The sequence below is a fragment of the Hyperolius riggenbachi genome, chromosome 1 (assembly GCF_040937935.1).
Source record: "Hyperolius riggenbachi isolate aHypRig1 chromosome 1, aHypRig1.pri, whole genome shotgun sequence".
Classification (NCBI taxonomy): Eukaryota; Metazoa; Chordata; class Amphibia; order Anura; family Hyperoliidae; genus Hyperolius; species Hyperolius riggenbachi.
The window spans coordinates 91,600,606-91,628,603 of NC_090646.1; the positions used below are offsets into that span (position 1 = coordinate 91,600,606).

The 27,998-nt window shown below is 43.8% G+C and overlaps 1 protein-coding gene across 2 annotated transcripts in view; it reads right to left on the minus strand.

Moving 5' to 3' along the window:
• Window positions 1-4,727: 4,727 nt before the first annotated feature.
• Window positions 4,728-27,998, minus strand: part of LOC137563791 (SH3 domain and tetratricopeptide repeat-containing protein 1-like) — a 92,328-nt gene continuing 69,057 nt past the window's right edge. Inside the window, exons 13-18 of one of the 2 annotated variants that reach the window (XM_068276734.1) lie at window positions 24,122-24,302; window positions 20,408-20,558; window positions 18,589-18,711; window positions 16,884-17,034; window positions 11,431-11,627; window positions 4,728-5,174 (exon numbers count right to left, since the gene is read on the minus strand). In XM_068276734.1, the coding sequence (XP_068132835.1) occupies window positions 4,941-5,174; window positions 11,431-11,627; window positions 16,884-17,034; window positions 18,589-18,711; window positions 20,408-20,558; window positions 24,122-24,302 (1,037 nt within the window). In that variant the 3' untranslated portion in view covers window positions 4,728-4,940. Of the gene's footprint in view, window positions 5,175-11,430; window positions 11,628-16,883; window positions 17,035-18,588; window positions 18,712-20,407; window positions 20,559-24,121; window positions 24,303-27,998 lie in introns of those variants that run through there. The other variant, XM_068276740.1, reaches the window with a different exon arrangement.

Consider the following 27,998-nt stretch of genomic DNA (forward strand, 5'->3'; position numbering starts at 1 on the left):
AATTATTGCACACTTTCTGTAAATCCAATAAACTTAATTTCACTTCTCTAATATCACTGTGTGTGTCTCCTATATGATATATTTAAAGTGAACCAGAGACAAAGCACCCTCATGTATTTTACCATATATATCAGAGGGAACATTAGAGAAAGCACCTACCCTGCTATCTGTTTAATTCTTCACCGCTCAGCCTGGTTGTTATCAGCCCTGATAAAATCCCCGACTGAGCATTCAGTCTGGCTTTGCTCAGGAATCATTATAGCTGAGTCATTATAGCAGAGCCAGAAGGGGGCAGGCTTGGGTTTGAAAAGACATCAGAGAAGACAGACTCAGCTATAATGATTCCTGAGTTCCTGAGTTTTTTGCAATAAACTTCAAGATTGCTTAGTCCCCACGTGCAGCATTGCCCCACGTCATGTGGTCCTGTGCAGAAATCTGCCTCGACTACAAACGGTTCAAAGGTAAAGGAACACAATCTCTTTAGCTTCTTGTTGTAAAGTCTGAAAGTTTGTATTTCCTTAAGGTTATTTTTTTAAATTTTATTTATTAAAAAAAGAACACACTCTTCACACGACTGTCGATGAGTAGACCATTTAATTGTGCAAATTATTTTTCTGTCTTAAAAATATATATTTAATTATAACAAAAAACACACATTGTTATATCTGATGCATATTCATTTTATACATCAACACTCTGTAACACATTTTATACTGAATTACAGAGAGACATGTGATACTGTAAATACAAATGATAAAACATCTCCACATATGTACAATTAAAAATAATATGTGAACTCCTTACACTAAAAAGGTGCAACTCCTATAGGCCTATTCGTAGGGCATCTTACCAAAACTTTGTTTTGGTTTCGGAAGAGGAAGGGTTAATTATTTTTCCTCAGGAATTTTCTACTGTTTAAGTTCCAGATAGAAAGATTCTGTCAGCCTTCTGTTCTTGATGACACTGCAGGAGGTGTGGGAATCTCCCATGAGGATACAGAGTGAGGGAAAGAGTAATCCAAAAATGGACAAGAGACTTAGGCGGCTGACATCTTGTTTCAGCATGCTCAAACGCATTTCTGTAGAGAAGTGTTTGGCATCGTCACATTTTCAGCCATTGGGGCAGGGCAGGGTTGGGCAAACTACGGCTCGTGGGCCGTAATTATGAAGGCGGGCTGGATTCCACTCCAATTCTCTTCTCCCTCCCACTGTCCTTTAAAAAATACATCTAGCGCGTACACTTGAAGGAACTTACCCAGAAACCTACCCAATCGCACCCTCCAGCACCAATCCCAATGGCAATGGGAGCGTCATGTGACCTGCTATCATTACGTACTATGGTATCATATGACACCGCCATCGCCATGTAATTCGTCACTGTAATGAGTGATTGAGTTAAACCCAATCATTCCTCACCTGCACAAGTCTAGAGGGAGGGATGGAGTGAGACAGGGAGACAAGCAGCGGGCCGCATTCCAGGGGAATGCGCTCCGATCTACAAAATGTTCCCCTCCCCTGCCCTAGAGAGATACTGGACCGCAAATATTGCCCTGACTAAGGTAAGTATGAAACCTAAAGTGAGTTTTCTCCCTTCCGGTTCATGTTAAGCCCTGTACGTTGTGAGGTTAGACCTCCATGGTAGGATTTCACACAAATGCTTGATCAGAATGAGATATGGAGGAATTGGTGTCCCAAAAAATGTGATACTCCAGACCAGGCCACTTATCTCCATTTCTTCACGGTGTTCCAGTTCTGACACTTACACTCACCTAAAGGATTATTAGGAACACCCTATTAAAACGGTATTTGGCCCCCTTTCGCCTTCAGAACAACCTTAATTCTATGTGGCATTGATTCAACAAGGTGCTGAAAGCATTCTTTAGAAATGTTGGCCCATATTGATAGGATAGCATCTTGCAGTTGATGGAGATTTGTGGGATGCACATCCAGGGCACGAAGCTCCCGTTCCATCACATCTCAAAGATGCTCTATTGGGTTGAGATCTGGTGACTGTGGGGGCCATTTTAGTACAGTGAACTCATTGTTATGTTCAAGAAACCAATTTGAAATTATTCGAGCTATGTGACATGGTGCATTATCCTGCTGGAAGTAGCCATCAGAGGATTTGTACATGGTGGTCATGAAGGGATGGACAAGGTCAGAAATAATGCTCAGGTAGCCCGTGGCATTTAAACGATGCAGAATTGGCACCAAGGGGCCTAAAGTGTGCCAAGAAAACATCCCCCACAGAATTACACCACCACCACCAGCCTGCACAGTGGTAACAAGGCATGATGGATCCATGTTCTCATTCTGTTTACGCCAAATTCTGACTCTATCAAGACTCATCAGACCAGGCAACATTGTTCCAGTTTTCAACTGTCCAATTTTGGTGAGCTCGTGCAAATTGTAGCCTCTTTTTCCTATTTGTAGTGGAGTTGAGTGGTACCCGGTGGGGTCTTCTGCTGTTGCAGCCTATCTGCCTCAAGGTTGTGCGTGTTGTGGCTTCAAAAATGCTTTGCTGCATGCCTCGGTTGTAACGAACGAGTGTTTTGTTCAGTCAACATTGCCCATTCTCCTCTGACCTCTAGCATCAACAAGGCATTTTCGCCCACAGGACTGCCGCATACTGGATGGTTTTTTTCTTTTCACACCATTCTTTGTAAACCCTAGAAATGGTTGTGCGTGAAAATCCCAGTAACTTAGCATATTGTTAAATACTCAGACCGGCCCATCTGACACCAACAACCATGCCACGCTCAAAATTGCTTAAATCACCTTTCTTTCCCATTCTGACATTCAGTTTGGAGATCAGAAGATTGTCTTGACCAGGACCACACCCCTAAATGCATTGAATCAGCTGCCATGTGATTGGTTGATTAGATAACGGCATAAATAAGAAATTGAACAGGTGTTCCTAATAATCCTTTATGTGAGTGTATGTGCTCATTGAAGGAATTTTCAGAGGTGTAGAGGAGTCAGCATCTTGTCTGTGGATTTGCAAATTGTAATGCATGGTGTGTTCTGACACCTTTTTAGCAGCTTGTGCTGCTGTAGCCCTCCTGTGGGACTGGACCAAGCTGGCTAGCCTTAGCTCCTCAAACACAGCAATAAATCTTTGTTGTCCTTTAACCAGTTACCAGCTGTCCTTTCTTGAATCACTTTTGCTAGGTACTTTCTTGTAAAGCTTTGGCACCGCTCCCACATCCTCTGAAGCAACATGTCGTTGACCAAAATACATTTCCTGATATTAATCACTTTATGTGGCATTTTTTTTAAATTATGGTCAACACTCTGTGGTTATATTTGATAAACTATATGTTCTCCGCCATGTCGCTGCCTGCGGGCGAAACGCTCCACGACATGTTTACTCACATTCCACGTCACTCCCATGCTTCCTCCTTCAAACCTGGAAGGAAGAAGCTTTGGAGTGATGTGGAACGTGAGGGAATGTGACATGGAACGCATCACCTAGAGGCGGCGACGTGGGTAAGTTAACCCCCCCTCTGCCGTGGCCAGCAAATTGTAATCTTAAATTATGAACGGTGGCGCTCCACCACTACCTAAATGTATATATTGGTACTTGTATTGCTGGATGTCCTGATTGAACAGAGTTATGAACAGGGACGCCGTAACTACAGAGGAACAGCCCCTGCAACTGCAGGGGGGCCCAGAGCTTTAAGGAGGCCCCAACTACCACTTCACTCCCTCTGATGAAGAGGTCCATTCTTCAGATCAGGAGTTTTTGTGGCCACACTTGTTATGGGTATGAAGATTATGATGTCTACACTTGTTTAATGACCCTTGTGAGATCGGCCTCCTGGCTGTGAGGGTCACCAGGGGAACGGCAAGAGAAAGTTTTGCTGGGGGAGCCCCATGGTTTGTAGGGTTTGTAGTTACGCCACTGGTTATGAACTTCTCATGCATCCATGTTCCCCACTATTTGTTTTGTACTAGGTACAGCAGATGCTGACGCTATATAAATAATAATATTAACCTGTTTACTAGCTGACTGGTATTGATCTGTTCACATCATTGCATTTGAACTGCGTTTTATTTTTTTACTAGTGACCTAAGCCTGTTTAAAAACAGCCGCTAGATCTGTCACCGCCGCGCGCACGCACACCCACCCGCCGCGCACACGCACACACACCCGCCCCCGTCGCCCTCCTCCTCCTCCCCTGCGTCATCCTCCCAGCTCTGCGCTGTGCGTCCCTTTTGCCCTGACAGTGAGCCGGCTGAACCGCGCGCACAAATGATGACGCAGGGACAGTTAGGGATTATTATATAGGATATAAGGTAATTTGGGACTGATTTAATACTGAAAAGTAAAGCTGGGTTCACGGTAGGCATCCAACTGAATGCACAAAAATTAAATACTCAGATTATCTTTACGCACTTAACAGAGTATACACTAAAAGGCATTAAGCAGAATAATGTGCATAAAATCTTACATTGCATGTGATTATTGCATTCTGCACCGCTCATCGTGCTGGATTCACTAAACCGTGATAACTCAAATATTACACCTTATGAAAAGATATCACGCCTTATGAAAAGATATCACACCTTATCAAAGTTAACACGCCTTATCAGAGTAGCATAGTGAGCGCTACAAACCCACAGTGGCTCAGGGCAGGACGAGTGCCATTGCCAATTAGCAGGCATACGTTTGTAGCACTCGCTATGCTACTCTGATAAGGTGTGTTAACTTTGATAAGGTGGGATATCTTTGATAAGGTGTGATATCGTTTCATAAGATGTGATCTTTGATAAGGTGTGATATTTGAGTTATCACGGTTTAGTGAATCAAGCCCATCGACTTTCGCACGTTATACTGCTTAGCGCAGTGCATACACCGCTTAGTTTGTTGTTTGAAAAGTACACAGATGGAGTCCTCTGCATGTCATCTATTCACATGTGCGTTGGGTGTCTGTGAGTCTAGGGTGGATTCTGATAGCATTGCACTGGGGAGAGGTTTATCCTCCGCACATTGAGACCAGAGGCAAAGGTCCTGGCCTTCTGATAAAAGTAAAGGGATTTTTCTCTGTCCACGAGGAAATTGTGGTAGATGACGGCCAGCTGAGTGTAGACTTTCAGCTGAAACTTCTTGTTGCCTAAATCCATGGCAGCCGCCAGGGCCAGGTGGTAATATCCAGCTGCGTCATATGGATCCTGGAACAGAAGAGGGAGATCAGCTGCTGTATTCCAACATTACTCTGTACCATTGCTCCTAAGCTGTACATAGGTCTTTATGAGGTTACAGTAACATCTGTATTATTCTCGAGCGCATACCTTCCAACTTTTTGAGATAAGAAAGTGGGACACCTAAGCCATGCCCCCTGCCACATTCCAAATCACGCCCCTGCCACACCCCTAATCACGCATACCATAAAGATTTCATAACAAAAAAAAAATGTTGTTTTACTATTCAATTCATTCTATCCTGACAAACCACTTTAAGATCCATATTGTGACCTTTTGTATTAATGCTGCTTGATTGTAATTTACCAACTTTTGGACCAGGGGCGTAACAATAGGGGCTGCAGCCCCTGCACTCGAGGGGGGCCCGCTCAGGGCCGTTTTGGGGGGCTGGAGGAGTCGCAGCATGAGGGGAAAGCTATGGCCACACATCGGCAGGGAGGGGGGGGATGGTTCCCCCCCCCCCTCACCTCGGGCTCTCCCCTCTGCTCCCTTCCTGGAAGTACAGGAAGTAGCACCAGACACTAGAGCAATGAACATCCGTGGTGGAACGCAGGAAGGTATGTGTATCTGCCGCTGCCTGCCGCCTGCACAGAGACTGATATTGATGCTGGAAGGGAGCGCAGAGGGGAGAGCCCGAGGTGAGGCCATGGCTTTTTTCCTTCATGCTGCTGCGATCCCTCCAGCCCCCCAAAACAGCCCTGAATGGGCCCTGTGGGGGGCGGTTGGTCCCGTCAGAATTTTTGCAGGTGGGCCCGGTGATTGCTAGTAACGCCTTTGTTTTGGGCCTGTTGATATGATTGCTTTTAAGTGTTTACGTTGAAAATTAATAAAAAAATATTAACAACAAATCATTCTATCCTGGTTCATTGTCCTTCATATTAACATTTGAAAATAAGAAATATATCAATCTAAAGGGTAGGAATAAAGTTTAGAGTTAAACACATTTTTTCTGCAGAAAAATGAATATATTTACATACTGTAGATCTGTACATCAGTCCTGAAAGAGGGACAAACAAGGTAGAAAGAGGGACAGAGGGACATGGCTCCCAGAGAGGGACTGTCCCTCCAAAAGAAGGACAGTTGGGAGCGCTGCCTGAGCGTTCTGTGCCCCCCCCCCCCCCCAATCATATTTTAAGAGCTGTATTCCTTAAAGAGGACCTCCATAGTAAAACCTAAAATCTGGCAGCCTGCAAGTAAAACAAAGTTTTATTTACCCGAGAAGCCTTGTCCCGTGATGCCGCCCTGAAGCCTCTGCATCACCTGACTTCCGGTGCCTGGCCCTGCCTCGTCTCTCTCCGCAGAGAAAAAATGCCAAGCTATTTACTGTAGGAAATAGCTTGGCGTTTTTCTCCGGGAGAGGAGGCGGGGTCAGATGCCGGAAGTCGGGTGATGCAAGGACTTCAGGACGGCATCGCAGGACAAGGCTTCTCAGGTAAATATAACTGTTTTACTTGCAGGCTGCCGGATTTTAGGATTTACTATGGAGGTTCTCTTTAAGGAGGGATTGACAGTGATAAAATCCAATTCCTATTACCTACTACTCTGTGTTTATTATGTAGTCTGTATCCAGATCCTGAATTGCAAGCATTCCAATATACAGTAAAACCCCCATTGTTCGGCACTAATGGGAATCGGCTGATGCTGGATAAGTGTAGTTTCTGGTTGTTTGAGAGTCAATGTTAAAAACAGGCCTTGCTAAAAAACAACAACAACAGTACTATACCCCACTCTGTATACTTACCATAAACTCTGTATTGATGTTGAAATACAGTACCGTAATTAGAAACAAATTAAGACAAAAGACAGTCTTAACTTAATGTAACAGAGGTTTAGTACTGAATAAAGAAGTGTACAAGTAGACTTTTACTTCTGGTTAACTAAGTTCTGGATAAGGGGGGGGGGGGGGGGTTAGTTTTACTGTGATCATAAATGTGTCTTCTCTTCTGTAATGAATCTTAGCTCAGTCAGCCTGGCAATAATATCTATAAAGAGTACTTTTGTCTTACCTTAAAGGGGAACTGAAGAGAGAGGTATATGGAGGCTGTCATGTTTATTTCCTTTTAGACAATACCAGTTGCCTGGCAGCCCTGCTGATCCTCTGCCTCTAATACTATTAGCCATAGCCCATGAACAAGCATGCAGCAGATCAGGTGTTTCAGTGGTTCAGACTTATAAGTCTGATCTGACAAGACTAGCTGCATCTTGTTTCTGGTTTTAATCAGATACTACTGCAGAGAAATAGACCAGCAGGGCTGCCAGGCAACTGGTATTGATTAAAAGGAAATAAACATGACAGCCTCCATATACCTCTCTCTTCAGTTCCCCTTTAAGTAGAGTGACCAGACGTCCCGGATTGCCCGGGACGCGTCCCGGATTCGGGGTCCGCTGTCCCAGGCTGCATGAGGTCCCGGGAAACGTCCCGCTTTCAGCAGCGGGAGGTCCCGGCCTCGGGACTCTGGCCACTCTGTCTTCATGAACTGGCAGCGGCGTCTATAGACGCCATGCCAGTTCATTGCCTGCAGCCCCGCTCCAGCCTCCTCCTTCCGGTGTCTGTTCCGACACCGGCAGGCGAGCAGGGCTACGGCAAAATGGCTGCCGAAGCCCTGTACTGGAGACTATTTGTGTCTCCAGTACAGGGCTTCGGGCGCCATCTTGCCGTAGCCCTGTCAGCACGGGAGAAGAGCAGGAGGAAGGTGGTCCCGGGAGCAGCGCGCCAGAGGCTGGAGACTTCTGCCAGGTGAGTAAATGCTTTCTTTTCCAGGTGAAATTTGCTCCCATTAAGTTTCTTTTCTGGTGAAATGTTTGCCCACAATTTTGCTTCTTTTCTGGGGAAATGTTTGCCCGCATTGCGTTTACTTTCTAGTGAAATGTTTGCCCGCATTGCGTTTATGTTCTGGTGAAATGCTTGCCCGCATTGCGTTTCTTTTCTGGTGAAATGTTTGCCCGCATTGCGTTTCTTTTCTGGTGAAATGTTTGCCCGCATTGCGTTTCTTTTCTGGTGAAATGTTTGCCCGCATTGCGTTTCTTTTCTGGTGAAATGTTTGTCCGCATTGCGTTTCTTTTCTGGGGAAATGTTTGCCCGCATTGCGTTTCTTTTCTGGTGAAATGTTTGTCCGCATTGCGTTTCTTTTCTGGGGAAATGTTTGCCCGCATTGCGTTTATGTTCTGGTGAAATGTTTGCCCACATTGCGTTTCTTTTCTGGTGAAATGTTTGCCCGCATTGCGTTTCTTTTCTGGTGAAATGTTTGCCCGCATTGCGTTTCTTTTCTGGTGAAATGTTTGCCCGCATAGCGTTTACTTTCTAGTGAAATGTTTGCCCACATTGCGTTTCTTTCTGGTGAAATGTTTGCCCACATTGCGTTTACTTTCTAGTGAAATGTTTGCCCGCATTGCGTTTATTTTCTGGTGAAATGTTTGCCCGCATTGCGTTTCTTTTCTGGGGAAATGTTTGCCCGCATTGCATTTCTTTTCTGGTGAAATGTTTGCCTGCATTGCGTTAATTTTCTGGTGAAATGTTATCCCGCATTGCGTTTCTTTTCTGGTGAAATGTTTGCCCGCATTGCGTTTCTTTTCTGGGGAAATGTTTGCCCGCATTGCGTTTCTTTTCTGGTGAAATGTTTGTCCGCATTGCGTTTCTTTTCTGGGGAAATGTTTGCCCGCATTGCGTTTATGTTCTGGTGAAATGTTTGCCCACATTGCGTTTCTTTTCTGGTGAAATGTTTGCCCGCATTGCGTTTCTTTTCTGGTGAAATGTTTGCCCGCATTGCATTTCTTTTCTGGTGAAATGTTTGCCCGCATAGCGTTTACTTTCTAGTGAAATGTTTGCCCACATTGCGTTTCTTTCTGGTGAAATGTTTGCCCACATTGCGTTTACTTTCTAGTGAAATGTTTGCCCGCATTGCGTTTATTTTCTGGTGAAATGTTTGCCCGCATTACGTTTCTTTTCTGGGGAAATGTTTGCCCGCATTGCATTTCTTTTCTGGTGAAATGTTTGCCTGCATTGCGTTAATTTTCTGGTGAAATGTTATCCCGCATTGCGTTTCTTTTCTGGTGAAATGTTTGCCCGCATTGCGTTTCTTTTCTGGGGAAATGTTTGCCCGCATTGCGTTTCTTTTCTGGTGAAATGTTTGTCCGCATTGCGTTTCTTTTCTGGGGAAATGTTTGCCCGCATTGCGTTTATGTTCTGGTGAAATGTTTGCCCACATTGCGTTTCTTTTCTGGTGAAATGTTTGCCCGCATTGCGTTTCTTTTCTGGTGAAATGTTTGCCCGCATTGCGTTTCTTTTCTGGTGAAATGTTTGCCCGCATAGCGTTTACTTTCTAGTGAAATGTTTGCCCACATTGCGTTTCTTTCTGGTGAAATGTTTGCCCACATTGCGTTTACTTTCTAGTGAAATGTTTGCCCGCATTGCGTTTATTTTCTGGTGAAATGTTTGCCCACATTACGTTTCTTTTCTGGGGAAATGTTTGCCCGCATTGCATTTCTTTTCTGGTGAAATGTTTGCCTGCATTGCGTTAATTTTCTGGTGAAATGTTTGCCTGCATTGCGTTAATTTTCTGGTGAAATGTTATCCCGCATTGCGTTTCTTTTCTGGTGAAATGTTTGCCCGCATTGCGTTTCTTTTCTGGGGAAATGTTTGCCCGCATTGCGTTTCTTTTCTGGTGAAATGTTTGTCCGCATTGCGTTTCTTTTCTGGTAAAATGTTTGCCCACATTGCGTTTCTTTTCTGGTGAAATGTTTGCCCGCATTGCGTTTCTTTTCTGGTGAAATGTTTGCCCGCATTGCGTTTCTTTTCTGGTGAAATGTTTGCCCGCATTGCGTTTCTTTTCTGGTGAGATGTTTGCCCGCATTGCGTTTCTTTTCTGGTGAAATGTTTGCCCGCATTGCGTTTACTTTCTAGTGAAATGTTTGCCCGCATTGCGTTTCTTTTCTGGTGAAATGTTTGCCCACATTGCGTTTCTTTTCTGGTGAAATGTTTGCCCGCATTGCGTTTCTTTTCTGGTGAAATGTTTGCCCGCATTGCATTTCTTTTCTGGTGAAATGTTTGCCCGCATTGCGTTTCTTTTCTGGTGAAATGTTTGCCCGCATTGCGTTTCTTTTCTGGTGAGATGTTTGCCCGCATTGCGTTTCTTTTCTGGTGAAATGTTTGCCCGCATTGCGTTTACTTTCTAGTGAAATGTTTGCCCGCATTGCGTTTCTTTTCTGGTGAAATGTTTGCCCACATTGCGTTTCTTTTCTGGTGAAATGTTTGCCCGCATTGCGTTTCTTTTCTGGTGAAATGTTTGCCCGCATTGCATTTCTTTTCTGGTGAAATGTTTGCCTGCATTGCGTTCATTTTCTGGTGAAATGTTATCCCGCAGTGCGTTTATTTTCTGGTGAAATGTTTGCCCGCATTGCGTTAATTTTCTGGTGAAATGTTTGCCCGCATTGCAGTAATTTTCTGGTGAAATGTTTGCCCGCATTGCATTTCTTTTCTGGTGAAATGTTTGCCTGCATTGCGTTAATTTTCTGGTGAAATGTTATCCCGCAGTGCGTTTATTTTCTGGTGAAATGTTTGCCCGCATTGCGTTAATTTTCTGGTGAAATGTTTGCCCGCATTGCAGTAATTTTCTGGTGAAATGTTTGCCCGCATTGCATCAATTTTCTGGTGAAATGTTTGCCCACATTGCGTTTATTTTGTACAGACATGTTTGCTCGCATTGCGTTTATTTTGTACTGACATGTTTGCCCGCATTGCGTTTATTTTGTACTGACATGTTGGCCCGCATTGCGTTTATTTTGTACTGACATGTTGCCCGCATTGCGTTTATTTTGTGCTGACATGTTGCCCATTGCGCTTATTTTCTGGTGTCCGGGGTAACTTTTACTGCATTTATTATTTAATGGTCATAGATGGCTATGTTTGCTGCTTTGTGGTTATGGTATACTATTAACATCACACAGTTTCTGCACACCCATGATGCAAAGTCTCGTTTGTCCACATCATGGCGTAAACACTGCTTTCTTATGCCTCGCTGTTACATCATTACGTTAGCTCCGCCCATACAATGTCATGGCCAGGCCCATTTTTCGCCGCGGCGCGCAGCCACCACTCCGGTCTTCGTCGCTGCACGCTCCTCAGTCCTCCCCACTTTTTGCCGTAGCGCGCTGTGCGCGCCACCCCTCCCTCCCTGCGCCCCCCCCCTCCCTGTCCCAGGTTGGACCCACAAAAATCTGGTCACTGTACCTTAAGGTGATAGAATATGATGTCCCCCAGGACCAGGTAAACCTTCATGTAGTAGATGGCCTCCTCCTCTAGCTCCAGAGGAGAAGGGCACAGGGAGAGGGCTTTCAGATAGAAATGTTCAGCCAGCTCGTATTGACCTAGGTGACTGTATATTCCAGCCAGTCTGTGATAGGCCACTCGCTCATTCAGCTGATCACCTGAAACAAAGTGACATAACTGATTAGATTGAATAGAAGATGCTCCTGACCATAAGACGCACCTAGGTTTAGAGGGCAAAATCATGGGGGGAAATATGCTAAACCTGGTGTGTCTATGGCGCAGTTGTGTTTTGTGGACCTTTTCCCTCCAAGATGTCCTATCTAAGCTAAGCTGCCCAGCTACACTAACCCCTACTACCCCAACCAGCTATACTCACTCACACGCTAACTACACTCACAGCTACAATGGATGCCCTCACCTATCCAGCGGCATACTCCAAGTCCTCCGTCCATGTCCTCCATCTGTCAGCAGCCGCTACATACAGAAAACAGAAAGCAAAAGGAGGGCGTCTCCACCTTCTTTAATCAACTTCACTATTAGAATAAAATTGCACCTACTAGATTGCACTTACTAGTGAAGTGGATTAAAGAAGGTGTTACACCAGAGAAGCGCTCCTTTTATTTTCTGTTTTTTAGTGCTATTCACTTGGTTCCCACAAGTGCCTTTGGAGCAGCAGGATCTGACAACACTATTGAAATTCAAGGGGACTCATCCTGATAGAGCGCTGTCTTAATTTGAGGCTAATTTTTTCGCTATATACAGAAGATTCCCGTGTTCTACATGCTCATCCTCCTTGGCCTCTGTCCTGCCCGGTACACTGGTGCCCTCTAGTTGAGCATGTCATTCATGACTTGACAGCGCAAAATGCACCCAGGTCACTCATGATGTGCACAACTAGAGGGCACCTGGAAGGACAGAGGCCATGGAGGATAAGCATGTACAGCAGGAGATGGACGGAGCAGATGGACAGAGGACTCACAGCACCCCACTGGATAGGTAAGAGCTCGTGGCTGTACATTTGCACTATTTGTGGGGGAGAAAAAGTGCATAAAGTCCAAAAAATCCACTAATTCCAGCAATTACATAGAATGTTGGGGCTAGTTGGCTTTTACAAGTGCCTCCACTGGGGCAAACAGCACCTTCACACTCTCATAATCATCTCTGGACTCCAGGCCTGATACTGTGTAATGCTAGGTACACACCGTACAATTTTCTGGTAGATTTACCTGCCAGATCGGTTATTTCCAACATGTCCAATCTGAATTGAGATCAATTTTTTAAATCGTTTTTTAAAACATTTTTTTATCGATTTTCCTTCAGTTGTGTGAAAATTGATCAAAAAACAATGGAAAAAAACAATTTAAAAAATGATCAGAAAATCGAAAAATCAATTGAAATTCAGATCAGACCAGTGGTGTAGCAATAGGGGGTGCATAGGTAGCCACCGCATCGGTTCCCTTGGGCCAGAGGGGCCCCCGAAGGGTCCACCCTCTATCACAGTATTAGCTCTCTATTGGTCCTGTGCTGGTAATAATCACTTATATAGATGCTTTGAATAGTAGTAATCCTTAACACACGGTTCCCCCTTCCCTTCTTGCACCTCTGTACACTGTAGTAGCCATTGGCAGGTTTTGGTGCGCCGTATCAATTGTCATGTATAGAGTGCTTGGGGGGGCCCCATGTAAAACTTGCAACGGGGCCCACAGCTCCTTAGTTACGCCACTGGATCAGACATGATGGAAATAATCGACCTGGCAGGTAAATCTGCCAGAAAATTGTATGGTGTGTACCTAGCATTACATGTAAACAGTGACCACACCTTGAAGGTGTTGTGAATACAATAATTAACTTTCAGAAAGCAACTTTGCCCTTACAAGTGCTTCCACTGGGCCAAATGTCACCCCCACACTCTCATCATCACCTTTGGTGAGGGTGGTTTGGACTGGAGACCTGATATAACATACGATGTAAACAGAGACCAACATTTGAAGGCGCTGAGAATACAGTGGAGTCAATTCACTAAGACCTGTACGGTAAAAATAATAGGTCGGTGAAATACGGTATTAGACTTTTTTCCCCAAATTAACTAAGATTGTCAAACAAGCAGTAATAGTTCAGTAATTTACCGAAAAGCATGGCTTCATTTAAGTATGATCTGTTTGGTAATAAGTACAAGTCTAACTAGCGGTGGAGGAGGTTTCGGTAGCAAGTTGTGTTCTACTACGGTGATGTTCTGCTACTTCTAGCCAGAGAATTGTGTTGATTCTTTTGGTACAAGTGGTTTTACTAAAACATGAGCTGTTCCTGCTTCTGTTCTGTGACTATGTGACTATGTAAAAGGCATCCCCGCATCCCTTTAGATCTGCATGCCATCTCTAGCCCCTCTGGCTCTGTATCCATGTTTCCCTGTTTACACCTTAAAAAGGAACTTTAACCAAAGATTCAACTTCATCCCAATCCGTAGCGGATACCCCCTTTCCCACGAGAATCCTTTACTTTTTCTCAAATAAATCATCAGGAGGATCTGTATGGCTGATATTGTGGTGAAACCCTGCCCCCACAGTGTGATGTCATGACCATGGTCCTGACAGTTTGCTGTCTATGAACCTTGTTGCCTTGTGGGAAATAATGGCTTTTTCCAACTGCCAAGCAACCAGTATCTCCCTCTCTTAGTAATGAACATCATAAAAATGACGTAGTGGGATGTGGGTGTCAAAAACACCCTCTAGTAAAAAGATACAGGAGACAAAAGTGGGAGCCCAATGGTGTAGTATGTCAAAAACAATTGAACGTAATAAAAGTAAGACACTACTCACAAAGGTGGGTTGCAGAGGGGCAACCGACCACAGGAAGCAGGTGGAGACAACAATCCCACCTCCACTCGGGGTGGTCCCTAGGAACCTGGATGCGGTCGCTTTCCTTGGAAAAAGAAAAGGGACAGATATCCACCGTGGTCGAAGCCACGTGTGGTCTGTACCCACCCCTCAGACGGGTGAGGTAAGGGGGTATGTTTGCACAATAAGGGTATAAGAGGCGCCCTGGTGTAATAAAAGCATCTAAAAGCAGTTTAAAAACGGGAAATAAATTTGAGGTAGCTTACCTCAGTGACGAAAAAATCTTTGTATTTTACAAAGGTTTTTATTAGTAGCACAGGCAACGCGTTTCACGGGTCAGAGCCCGCTTCCACAGGCCAATAACAGTGCCAAACTAAATGACAGATTCAGCAAGGAGGCTCCCTTTGCTGAATCTGTCATTTAGTTTGGCACTGTTATTGGCCTGAGGAAGCGGGCTCTGACCCGCGAAACGCGTTGCCTGTGCTACTAATAAAAACCTTTGTAAAATACAAAGATTTTTTCGTCACTGAGGTAAGCTACCTCAAATTTATTTCCCGTTTTTAAACTGCTTTTAGATGCTTTTATTACACCAGGGCGCCTCTTATACCCTTATTGTGCAATCATAAAAATGAATATTAGAAAAAAAATTTAAAAAAAGAAATCGTATTAATTATATTATTTTCACTACAGTTCATATTTAAGGGGCTAGAGCAGAAAAATCTATGAATGTGCCCTGCTTGCTTTCTACATATCATGTCTTGTTTATTTTCTGATGTCCCACCCTGCAGTACATCGGTACCAGCAATTGGTTGAGTAGTTAGACAGGGTGGCTTCTAGGGTTGCTACTTTGCCATTCTACAGAATGGATTCATGTTAGTTACCGACAGCTCCAGGTTGGAGGTAAAATAGCAAACATCTCACTTGTTTTACAACATGCTCTAATCTTTGTGAATTGACGTTTATTGAGGTATTTACCGCAGAAGTCAGGAATTTAAGTCACTAGTCTGTAATTTTAATTTTCCATGCGGTAACAGCCTTAGTGACTTGACTATTCACAAACTGTTTGGTAAAAAACAGCAGTTTTATCTATTACCTAATGGGTAATAATGTTCTTTGAATTGAAGCCAATATCTTTATATTTGCATAGAGGCTTGGAAAACTGGGGAAGGTTTTATAATAAAAATCATTGTAGTAAAAGCTTTTCAGGTCACAGGTAGTGTTTGTAAGCTGTGTCCACAATAAAGAGGCTGTGGCCTCTATAGAATAGCCTATAGACAGGAGAAGGATGCAGCAGGGCCGGATTTTTCTTAAGGCACTGTAGGCATGTGCCTACAGGCGTCTTATGATCACTGACCTCAGGAGCTTACAGTCTAATCCCTGCCTCATATCACTGACCTCAGGCACTTACACCCTTATCCTTGTCTCATGTCACTAAGGATGATATGAGACAGTGTTTAGAGTATAGAATTCTAAGGACAGTTAGTGACATAAGGAAGGGATTAGAGTTCAGAATATTACATGGGGGTGTGGTCTGTGTTCAGGGGTGGAGTTTAGGGCACCAGAATGCCTATGGTCCTCTGAGTTGTAAATCTGGCCCTGTGCTGCAGACAGGTACAGTAATAACATACAGAAATTCAGTAAGAAACTGAAATAACTGCTTACAGGTACAGTATGTTCTTTTATATCCCTGATACTCATACTTTGAATCGGATACAATCTATTTTTCTGTGCCATGTTTAACTTTAAAGAGACTCTGTAACAACATTTTCAGCCTTATTTCTTCTATCCTATAAGTTCCTATACATGTTCTAATGTGGTCTGGCTTACTGCAGCCTTTTCTAGTTGCACTGTCTCTGTAGTATACAGTATCTAATCTTCTTTCCTTTGTCAAGCCTTGTTGAGCCAAAGAGGAATGCACTGTCTCTGCTGTGATAGGGAGAAGTTATGCACACTGCCTGCAGGCTCTCCTGAGTTTGTATGAGTCACAGGCAATGTCTCTGCTCACAGCCAGCGTCTCTGCAAGGCTTGTGGAGCTAAGACATTCCAAACAGCTGTGTGTGCAGAGAGGTCAGTGCAGAGCTCAGACAAGCAGCTAAGGCAACACTTGGAGTAACATTCCAGCAATCAAGTCAGGTTTGAGAGGAGCCTCTGCAAACAGGCACCTGCTCTGATGATGTATATCCTGTTTGGCGGCCATCTTCATTGTTTAAAAAATAATGAATAAAATAGTGATTTTATGATTTTATCACCAGGAAAGCAGCGGTGAGTGGCAAAAATGTCACAGAGGGGGCTAGGACAGGCATGGGCAAACTTGGCCCTCCAGCTGTTAAGGAACTACAAATCCCACAATGCATTTGCCTTTATGAGTCATGACTGTGGCTGTCAGACTCCTGCAAAGCATTGTGGGACTTGTAGTTCCTCAACAGCTGGAGGGCCAAGTTTTCCCATGCCTGGGATAGGAGTAGACAACAAACAGGCTTGTACGTTTATTTATGTAAGATTTTTACAGTACAGATTCTGTTTAAATAAAAAAAAAGTCTACAGTTTAGACATAATAATGACCAGCAGTGCGCTATTTACCTGTGTTCACACTTAGTGCTAGTGCTGTCTTGGCATGGTCCAGGGACTCCTCATAACCCTTCATACTCATCAGCAAACCGGTGAGCTTATTGCAGAGCCGGAGTTCAGCCTTCTCGTTTCCTATGTTCACAGCCAGTGGAAGCGCGCAGTCCTGAGCAGACAATGAGCAGAGTCACAGGGGTGCCTAGCAGCCAAATCGGCTGCATAGTGTAAATAGATCCTTTATATTTTATACAATAACTTTTGTTTGTCCCAGGCAACCTTTTTTTCAGCACCACTCATCAATAATTGCTTACTGCTTTATTATCTCCATGTGTGTTTCTAGTCATCTTTTTAATGTTCTTAATATTTTTTTTTCATTCTTATAAAAAATTGGAAGTGATGGTAAAATTAGCCAGTCATTCACCAATAAAAATTTGTGTGCGACCCAGGCTTCTTACAGTTGTGTTTAGAGATTAGCTTACAATACAATCGTCTGTTCCCAATGTGTTAGAACAGAAACAGATCCTTTATGCACCTCTGCCTGCTGCGCTCCACACTACATTCCATCTCTTTAATACTTCCTCTTTAACAGCTGGAAGCAGGAAGTGTTGAAGTGATGGAACACGACATGGAGAGCAGGTTGCCACAGGTGGCAACAAGGGTAAGTTAACCCCCCTCCACCACAGCTCACATGTATAAAGGATCTGTTACTGGTCCGACATACCAACACATTCAAAAGATCATCCCTAGCAGTACTGCATAGTCCAGTGATTTTGTAATTTACCAAACAACTGTATTGTTTTTTCTAAACAAAGTAAAGACTACTATTAGAGATCATGAATTAGGATGAGAGTCTCTGTATCAAATAGGTACTGTATCAGATACAGAGATATTCATGCTGTTTAATATCACCCCACTGGCTCTACACCTGAGGAAGTGAGCATAAGTTAATGCGTGCCCAGTAAAGTATTCCGTTAATCAAATTCTGGCTTTACATTCTGCTCACTTACTTTCCTTTTTATTTGTTGTGTGTGTGTGTGTGTGTGTGTGTGGTGTGTGTGGCATGTGTGGTGTGTGTGGTGTGCGTGTTGTGTGTGCGTGTGTGTGTTTTGTGTGTGTCACCTTTCCAATATGGCTGCTCCCATGGAGAGGCGATCAGAAAAGGTTCAGTAGGATATTTAATAACTGTCTGCTCAGGTAAAAATTCTACTATGAAAAGCAAAATGTAATAACCCGTAACAACCTGTATTGGCTTTGCATCAAGAACCTCCCCTCCCAAACACATACACTCACATAAACACACATATACACAAACACAGACAATTCCCTACTTACCAATGGCTCATGTAACACTGTATACACACACACACACACACACACACACCAACCACACACACACACACACACACACACACACACACACACACACGCACACACACGCACACACACACACACCACACGAACACCACACGCACACCACACGCACACCACACACACACACACACACACACACACACACACACACACACACACACACACACACACGCGCACACACACACCACACACACACCACACGCACACCACACGCACACACACACACGCACACACAGTATACACACATTCATATACTCACGTAGACACATACATATACACACACGGCAAAGGTCTGTCAGCCTGGGTGACTGGCAATTAGACCTGGTCATTTGTCTTTATTCATATTTACCCTGTAAAAGGTGACAGCCTTGTCTCTGTCATTGGTCCCATTAAAAAATATGTCTCCACAAGCTTCATACAAGTCCATTCCTAGCTGTGGGTCTCCAGTGTATAGGGCTACATTCTGAGCTACCTGGGAAAGAAACAGAAATCTATTCAGAAATCTGGTCAGTTAAAAGTAACAGGCAGGACTGCATTATTTTGTAAAATTTCCAAAAGATGCCCATAAGAAGATAGCCAATGAGTTCCTAACATCTAAATCCAAATGATTTCCAAACCAACTCATCCAAAGACTATTGCACCATGCTCATCCTTAGTGATCTGAGCTCTCCATTTAAAGGGAACCTGAGGTAAAAAGAATATGGAGGCTGCCTTATTTATTTCCTTTTAAACAATACCAGTTGCCTGGCTGTCCTCCTGATCCTGTGTCTCTAATACGTTTAGCCATAGACCCTGCACAAGCATGCAGATCAGGTACTCTAACTCAGGTTTTAATGGATTAGCAAAATGCTTGTTCAAAGGGTTTTGTTTACAAGGTAATAAATATGTCAGCCTCCATATCCCTCTCACCTCGGGTTCCCTTTAACATAAATGACCACAATCTGCTCCTCCTCTCTGATTTTTTAGGTATAAAGGGCAACATTATTTCTTAGATTCTGTCCTCTCTCTCTGGAAGGTCTTTTACTGACTGTCTAATTTAAATGACAGCTTCTCTCACATCCTCAGTCTGTTGGGGTACCCCAGGGCTCTGTCCTTTCTCCCCTTCTCTTCTCTATCTATGCAGACAATCTTGGAAAATTAATACATTCATTTGGATTTCAATAACATTTCTGTGTAGCTTTTACAGAGCTGTGTAGCTCAAAAGTTCAATGGATGCGAGAATTCTGAAGCTGCTATAAATAAGAGGTCCTATGGTAATACATGACTTGACCTGTTAAGATGTTTTTGATTGAAATAGCTTTTGATTATAGTAAATATGACTTCCTACTCCTGAAAATTAAACAAATGACCATTTTCAGATCTTTACAGCCTATACAATGTTTTAAAACTCTGTTGTGCGTAAAAATTTGGAACAGTACATTTTTCAAGTATTTTTTATTTTTGAATAAATCCTGTTATCATGAGGAGATTTGTTCAGTAACATATGAATTATGCTCTAATGGTTGATGACTAAAAGATGATGCTGACTGCCCCTGGCATCAACTGTTCAGGAAAATCAGAGGGAAATATTATTTGCACATGATTATTTGGAACGCCTGCTTGTGCCACAAAGCTGTCCCAAAGACCCCACATCACCCGACTTCCGGCGCGTGGCCCCGCCTCCCCTCTCTACCCAGAGAAAAACGCTAAAACGTTTATTGGAGTCGGGTGATGTGGGGTCTTCGGGATGGCAGCGCAGGTAACTATTAACGTTCTTTTCAGGACGCCTGCCGCATTTTAATTTTAGTGCGGAGATCTGCTTTAATGTCTTTATTAAAAGAAAAACTTAGAATGCATAATGTAAACACATATCCCCAAATGTATTTCAAGGGAACCTTAACTGAGAGGAAAATGGCTGTTTCCTACAATACCAGTTTCTTGTCAGTCCTGCTGATCTCTTTGGATGCAGTACTGGCTGAATCACACACCTGAAACAAGCATGCAGCTAATCTAGTCTGACTTCAGTCAGAGCACCTGGTCTGCATGCTTGTTCAGGGGCTGTGGCTAAAAGCATTAGAGACACTGGATCAGCAGGAGAGTCAGGCAACTGGTATTATTTTAAAAGGAAAAATCCACATCCGTCTCAGTTTAGGTTCCCTTTAAAACTTTTGTTTTATACTCGCCATTACCTGAATATACAGCTCAACCAACTCATTCTGACCAAGAATGTAGTAAATCTTTCCAGCCGTTAACCAGGCATAGGCTTCTCTCTCTTTTGCTTGAAGATCAATGAATATACCCAGACTCCTTTTGGTGTATTCCAGGGCAGCCCTACAGGCTCTGGGGGGAAATAGTATTGTTTATCACAGAACAGCATTCAGAATACGGTGTCTTAGGTGTAAAAGTGCAAAATTGTGTTTAAAGTAGATCTAAACTCAGAACTTCTTCTCTGCTCTAAAAGATTAGGCACATCATGATAACCTTTAGGGGAAAAGATTCTTAATAACAAAGTACATTAACAAAGAACAAAACGTTTTAACTGAGTTAACTTCTGGGGAGAACACAAAGGGTTAAAGCATCTGTCTTTTCCCATATTCACAGCTACTGTTAGGGCACTACTACAGATAATTACACTCTGGTGTAGCTAAATACAGTAGAATTTTGGTTATTGGCTAATGCTGTATAAGTGAGCCTTCTGTTTGCTTGAGACTTAAAAATAAGTCTAGTTTATACAGTACTTTACCCCATTCTATATACATACCATGAACTCTGTATTAAATGTTAAAAGACGGTATGGTTAGCTGATTTCCTGGCAACCGAGACTTTACTGTAAACAAACACAGCTGCAGTTGATTTCTACAGCATTAATACAGTATGTGGAATGAAAACGTTTTATTGTGTCCTTTGCATAAGTTCGGGTCCGCTTTAAAGAGGGATTATCAGCCACAAATTCAAATTCCATTTACCCACTGCTCTCTGTTTAACCACTTGAGGACCGCAGTGTTAAACCCCCCTGAAGACCAGGCCATTTTTCATTAAATTGGCCACTGCAGCTTTAAGGCCAAGCTGCAGGGCCACACGACACAGCACACAAGTGATTCCACCCCCCTTTTCTCCCCACCAACAGAGCTCTCTGTTGGTGAGGTATGATTGCCCCCAGATGTTTGTTTGTTTGTTTATGTGTGTATTTTTTGATAAAAAAATGTTTTTTTAACTATTGTATGCCTCCCTCCCTCCTCCCGCCAGCCAATCCCTGTGATCAGTTGCCTTAGGCTTCAGCCTATGACAGCCAATCACCTATGTGCCTCTGGAGGGGACAGCCGTGTCACATGGCTGTCCCCAGTACAACGCTGCTGTACATCGTAGCGCTGTACGGGTAAATAGACAGTGGTTTCACTGTCAAACAGTCTCCCGAATGACGATCGCAGCTCGGAGACTGAAGGTGGAGCTCCGCTCCGCCTACTAAGCAGGAGATGCGCGCAGCCTGCGCGCGAACTCCTGCAAAACAGAGCCCCAGGACTTAATGCCGATCAGCATTAGGCGGTCCTGGGGCTGCCCACGCAGCCACGCCTATTGGCGTGACGCGGTCAGGAAGTAGTTAATATGCAGCCTGCAACCTAGCATTGCAGGCACTACAATCCATTCAGAAATGTTTCTGCTGTAATAAATCTCATCTCAGTCAGCCTGGCTCTATTTTTGTCATTGCAAACGAGAAGGAAGCTTGTTATCACCCCTCTCACATTCCTGCTCTTCACTGATTGGCTGAGGACAGTTCAGAGATGAGGGATTGGATGAGGGCAGACAAAATTACATCAGGATTGGCTTCAGTCAGAGAGAATCAAGATGACAAATGGCAGTATGTAGTTGTAGTCTACATAAATCAAACTAATGATAAAACATATTAACTAAGGCCTAAGAGCACATCTAGTTAAAGCAAACCTGAAGCGAAAACAAAAAAACTTATATAATGAATTGTATGTGTAGTACAGATAGTGAATATAATACAATTGCTGGACTGCGCTCTCCACTTCCTATAACAACACAAGATTGCACATAGCGTGACTCTGTATAAAATATTCACACACCACCCGTGCTACAGTGATCAAAGTGCACCACACGTGACCGCACACTCCTTCTCTGAATCTGCTCACCGGATTTACACCACCTCAGAGACCAGATGTGTCTAGCGTTTGTATACAATTCCACAAGGCACTTTCTCACTTCTTCATCTTTTCTTTAATATAAAAGTTCCTCAATAAAAACACATAAGAACAACATAGTGTAATCCTGTTTAAAACATCAGCCGCAATGCCCGCACACTAATGCGCACTCACGTTATAGTTTCTTGGTTAATAGCACATCAAAAATCCCAACAGCAAGGTCAGACCTTGCTGTTGGGATTTTTGATGTGCTATTAACCAAGAAACTATAACGTGAGTGCGCATTAGTGTGCGGGCATTGCGGCTGATGTTTTAAACAGGATTACACTATGTTGTTCTTATGTGTTTTTATTGAGGAACTTTTATATTAAAGAAAAGATGAAGAAGTGAGAAAGTGCCTTGTGGAATTGTATACAAACGCTAGACACACCTGGTCTCTGAGGTGGTGTAAATCCGGTGAGCAGATTCAGAGAAGGAGTGTGTGGTCACGTGTGGTGCACTTTGATCACTGTAGCACGGGTGGTGTGTGAATATTTTATACAGAGTCACGCTATGTGCAATCTTGTGTTGTTATAGGAAGTGGAGAGCGCAGTCCAGCAATTGTATTATATTTACCATCTGGAAAAGTGTGACAGCGATCTCATTGGAACTTGTGGACATTATATGGACAAATAACTTTATTGTTTTCCCAAAATTCATTGTGGTCTTAAATTTTGACTATATGACCCACTGTGGATAGACAGCGCAGCCTAGTTGTTGAATAATAACAGATAGTGAATAGAACATTAGTAGCAAAGAAAAGAGCCTCATTTTTATTTTCAGTTTTATAGCTTTTTTAAATAACATTCCATCATTCTGTCACATTTGTAGTTTTAAAACCACACTGTATTTTAAGCTATAAAACAAAGCAGAAGTAATGACCCTTTGAACTTTCCTGCAGTAAAACCTTATTCTCAGCCGTCTCTCACGGTTTCTTGGCTGTTTAAAGGGAACCAGAGAGGAATGAACACTAAAAATAGGAAAAGCTTTTATACATACCTGGGGCTTCTTCCAGCCCCATAAGCCTGGATCGCGCCCACGCCGCCGTCCTCAGCTTCCTCTATCGGCGGTACCGGGTCCCGTCACTTCCAGCGGACGCGACCAATTTTCCGCATGCACAGGGGCTGTGCAGTATGCAGCCGCACGCGTAAGGATATGAAGGAGCCCCTGTGATGCTGAAAATTGGCCGCGTGATTACTCCGACTAGCCGACTGGCCGAAAGTAAGGGACCCGGTACCGGCGGATACAGGCAGCGGAGGATGGTGGCGTGGGAGCAATCCAGGCTTATGGGGCTGGAGGAAGCCCCAGGTATGTATAAAAGCTTTTCCCCCCAACATATCTGGTTCTCTTTAAGTGCTTCAGAAAACAAGACTGTATTCAACCCAAATTGGGACAAATAGCTCAGAGATGTTCTTTTGCATAGATAACAACTTTTTTAAACTCTTACTGTACTGGAAAACAGTTTTTTGTCTTTGCCACTAATGTTCTATTTCTTAGCTGCACTACACATACTATTCATTATCTCATAAGTTTATTTTCCCTTCAGGTTTGCTTTAAAATAAATAAATAAATAAATAATCAGCTTTTCAGTGATCATCTCTGGTGGACTAAAAGCTCATTAAGAAAAAGAAAGCACCTTCTTCACACAAATTACTGAACCAGATCATAGTGGCAAGTAACTGATTTTTGTAAGACTCCGCTCACCTGTCAGTACCTAATGATAAGTACAGCTGACTGATGGTTTCCAGCACCCGACCCTCCAATACTTTGTCTGCCATCTTCTTGGCTAGGGAAAGCTGGTATTCATTGTAGATAATGCACTGAGCCTCGTTTACCATGTATGTGTTGTAGAACTGGCATAGCAGCTGCACGGCATGAAGCTGACCTGTCCAAAGAGAAACACAACAGGTGATACAAATTATTTGTCTGTGAAGGATATTGGTCAATGGGTTGGCTAGTGCAACAAGCATGGATCAAGCAAGGGCTAGATTAACTTAAAGAGTACCTGAAACATGACAGGCTCTGTCTAAATGATGGAGGATGGGGGAAGGAGGGGAGGGTGTTAGGGTGAAATACTTACCCGTCCTGGTGTCATCCATCCAGGCAGGTGCCCCCTCCATGGATCAATGGGTTGGCTAGTGCAACAAGCATGGATCAAGCAAGGCCTAGATTAACTTAAAGAGTACCTCATGTAAAACAAGACAGACTCTCTAAATGATGGAGGATAGGGGGTGTGTTAGGGCTAAATACTTACCTGTCCTAGTGTCATCCCTCCAGGCAGGTGACCACGCCCCCCTCAGAGAATGGACTTGGGTAATTTATTTCAGAGTGCCTCCCGCGGATCTTGCTACACCCACCTACATTTCAGAATGCCCGCTGAGGATCTGGCCATGCCCATTGGCATTGCTGCGGCCTGCCCCCAGCTCAGCAGCAGTGGCCCAATTGGTGGCTTCCAAGCTGGAGCAAGCCATGCTAACGCAGGTGAAGAGTAGAGAGTATCGAGAGTTTCATGAGACTAGTTTTATGAGACTTGCAGGTTTGGGGAGTACCAGGGCCATGTCCACTCCTTTAGCACGTCATACTACTTTGTATCAAATATACAATTTAAGAGATCTGTAAACTGTAACTGTTTATTTACATTACACAACCTCCCAACCTATATTTTTTTTTAACTGAGCTGTCACAAACAAGTGCTCACATTTAATTTTACAGTAAAGACGAAGATACACAAATGACAGATCAGGGATCTTACACTGGGCAGTTACATATAGCGCTAATACACAATGCCAACGTTTTTTTTAGTTTTTTGTTTTTTTTCAAGTTTTAATACCAGTCCATCAGTACTTGTGCCAAGTGATGCATGCCAGCGTCTTCAATGATCTGGAGAATTCACATGGAAGTGCCCATTAACCTACATGTTTTGGATAATTAAACTTTGTTAATTCAGCACATTACTCTGAAGCACGGCTGCAGACTAAAATAAGAAGTCATTATTGCATTACAGAATATGGGGCATTTAAAGCTTGAATGCTCTGTAGTAGGTAATAAAATCTAATATGTGTAATTTTATGCTTTGATTTTCTGCTTCACCGGCTTTTTGATTTTCATCTTTTGTTTTAGATCTTAGACAATAAAGGTACAACAACGTCAAAATTAGTGTTGTGCACGACACGTGGCTACAAGTACCTAGCTCGAGGCAGGCTCTATGCAGAGGCAAGAGAGGGCAGCGCCACCTCAAATAAAAGTCTTTCCCCTTCAAATCAATGTCCCTTAGACCTGGGTCCTCTGTCCGTCCGTCCCCTTGTGTCCAGTGACCCCCTTGTCCTTTACATAGAAGACATGCCAGGCTTCCAGGAACAAGCGACCAATCAGGCAGAAGGCGCTGCCCCAGACCACCAATCACAGCTACTCCTTGCTGCTATTTAACAGGACCCGCTGGTCTCGAGGGCGGGACCATGACTCTCTCATTGGGGCCAATCACTGCACTTTGCACTCCCAGGGAATGCACTGATTGGACTCAATGAGAGAGCCATGGTCCTGCCCTCGATACCAGTGGGTCCTATTAAATAGCGAGCAGGGAACAGCTGTGAATGGCAGTCAGGGGCAGCGCCCCCCCACCGAAAGGCGTAGCTATGGGTGGGCAAGGGGGGGGGGACGTATGTATGTATGTATATGCTGCGCACTGTGAGGGTGCTCAGTACGCCCATTGCACCCCCACATGCATTAGAGATGGCTCGCTGGCTGCCTGAAGTGCCCCTGCTTCTCTCCCTCTTTCTGCAGAAGAGTTAACAGCAGCAGAATAAGGCTATCTAAAGGGGGCACATCTGGCTATCTAAACAGGGTGAAGGGGGCACATCTGGCTTTCTAAAGGGGCACACATTTGGGTATTTAAAGGGGGGGCACATCTGGCTATCTGAATGGGTTAAGGGGGCACATATGGCTATTAAAATAACATTTGACTCCACCCATGACCACATTCTGATGTGTGACCACGCCCATTTTGTCCAGAGGAGGGCGCAAAGGTGTCTCCAGGTGCTGAAAACCCTAGCTACGCCTCTCTCCCCATCTAATTGGTAGATTGCTCCCGGAAGACTACTACCTTCAGCCGCAGACTGAGGATGAAGGCAGACATCGTTGCAGAAAGCCTGGCTGGAACAGGTGACAATCTGTCGTTATAATGCTGCACCTTCTCTGTCTCCTATATTACATCCTGCCCGATATTACATCCGGCCCCGAATCAGAGAATGGCAATTGGCCAGCGGGGCAGCAGATAGCTGTCCTGTGTCCTCCACACCCAGCGGTACAGAGCACTGCTGTGCACACGATGATGTGTACACATGTGCACATGGTGTGTACACATGATGCCCCCTTTACATTTCTGACGGTGCCCCCTCATTTGTGCCTGTCTAGAACCAGCTCTGACCTAGCTACCCATAATCAACATTTAAATAAGACAGCGCTGCCCGCGGCAGATAGGGGGTTAACCTATCCATGCTGCGGCCTTAGCCGATGTGCTCCATTCACATTCCACATCACTCCTATGCTTCCTCCATCAACCTGGAAGAAGGCAGCTTGAGAGGGACGTGGAACACGAGTAGAGCACATCGGCTTAGGTGGCGGCATGGGTAGGTTAACCCCCTATCTGCCGCAAGCAGCGCTGTCTTATTTAAATTTTGATTAGGAGTAGCTACATACTCGTAGTGCACAACACTAGTCAAAATAAAGAATTCAGGGAGGAGATAACTTACTGTGATGAAGGAAATAGGTTATTGGCTACATATATTTTATCTTAACATTACTTGTATACTGTACAACAGATGGCCTGGTTGTTTATAATCATCTGATGTATAATACTACTGTATACTTTCCTAGTGGTTCTGGGTCACTGTGAGCTATCTGGGTATTACTTAGTGCTGGTCTTAAAGGGAACCTTAAAGTGGATCCGAGATAAACCTTTACTCATCGCATAATTGTGTTCCTTTCATATAGTTTATAGGGCATTCCTCAAGCCAAATACTTTTGTTTTTGTTTTAATACTCTAATTCCCTATAAACTAAACAAGCCTCACCCACAGCTTTTCCAGTGCCTTGGCACTCTCAGATCTATGTAGCAAGGGCTTATGAGAGCTCAGTCTGGGCAGGAGGAGATGTTACTAGCCAGAGATTTCAGAGGCAGGGGGAGGAGGAGAGGGTATTGAAGTTTTCACAGGCTAAGGGCTGGAGATGCTATCAGCTTGCCTGTGTGTAATGATCACAAACAGAAAATGGCTGCCCTCATTGTATCACAGGAAGTAATAATCATATTCTGTTGAAGCTGTTTGCAGCTAGATTTTCTGTGTAAACTATCTAAACTTTAGATAAGATATGTAGACAAGTTACTTGTTATAGTTAGTTTTTCATCTCGGATTCGCTTTAAGTGACATGTGACATAATAAGAAAGAGTTAATATTTATCTATGCAACTGCCAGTTTTTCTCCAGTCAGAACCCAGTCGGACTATAGTATCCCTCACTGATAAGGAATTACAGCCATAAAATACTTTCCACGCAGATAAGTGGTCTTCTGAGTTTGGGGGGTAGATAA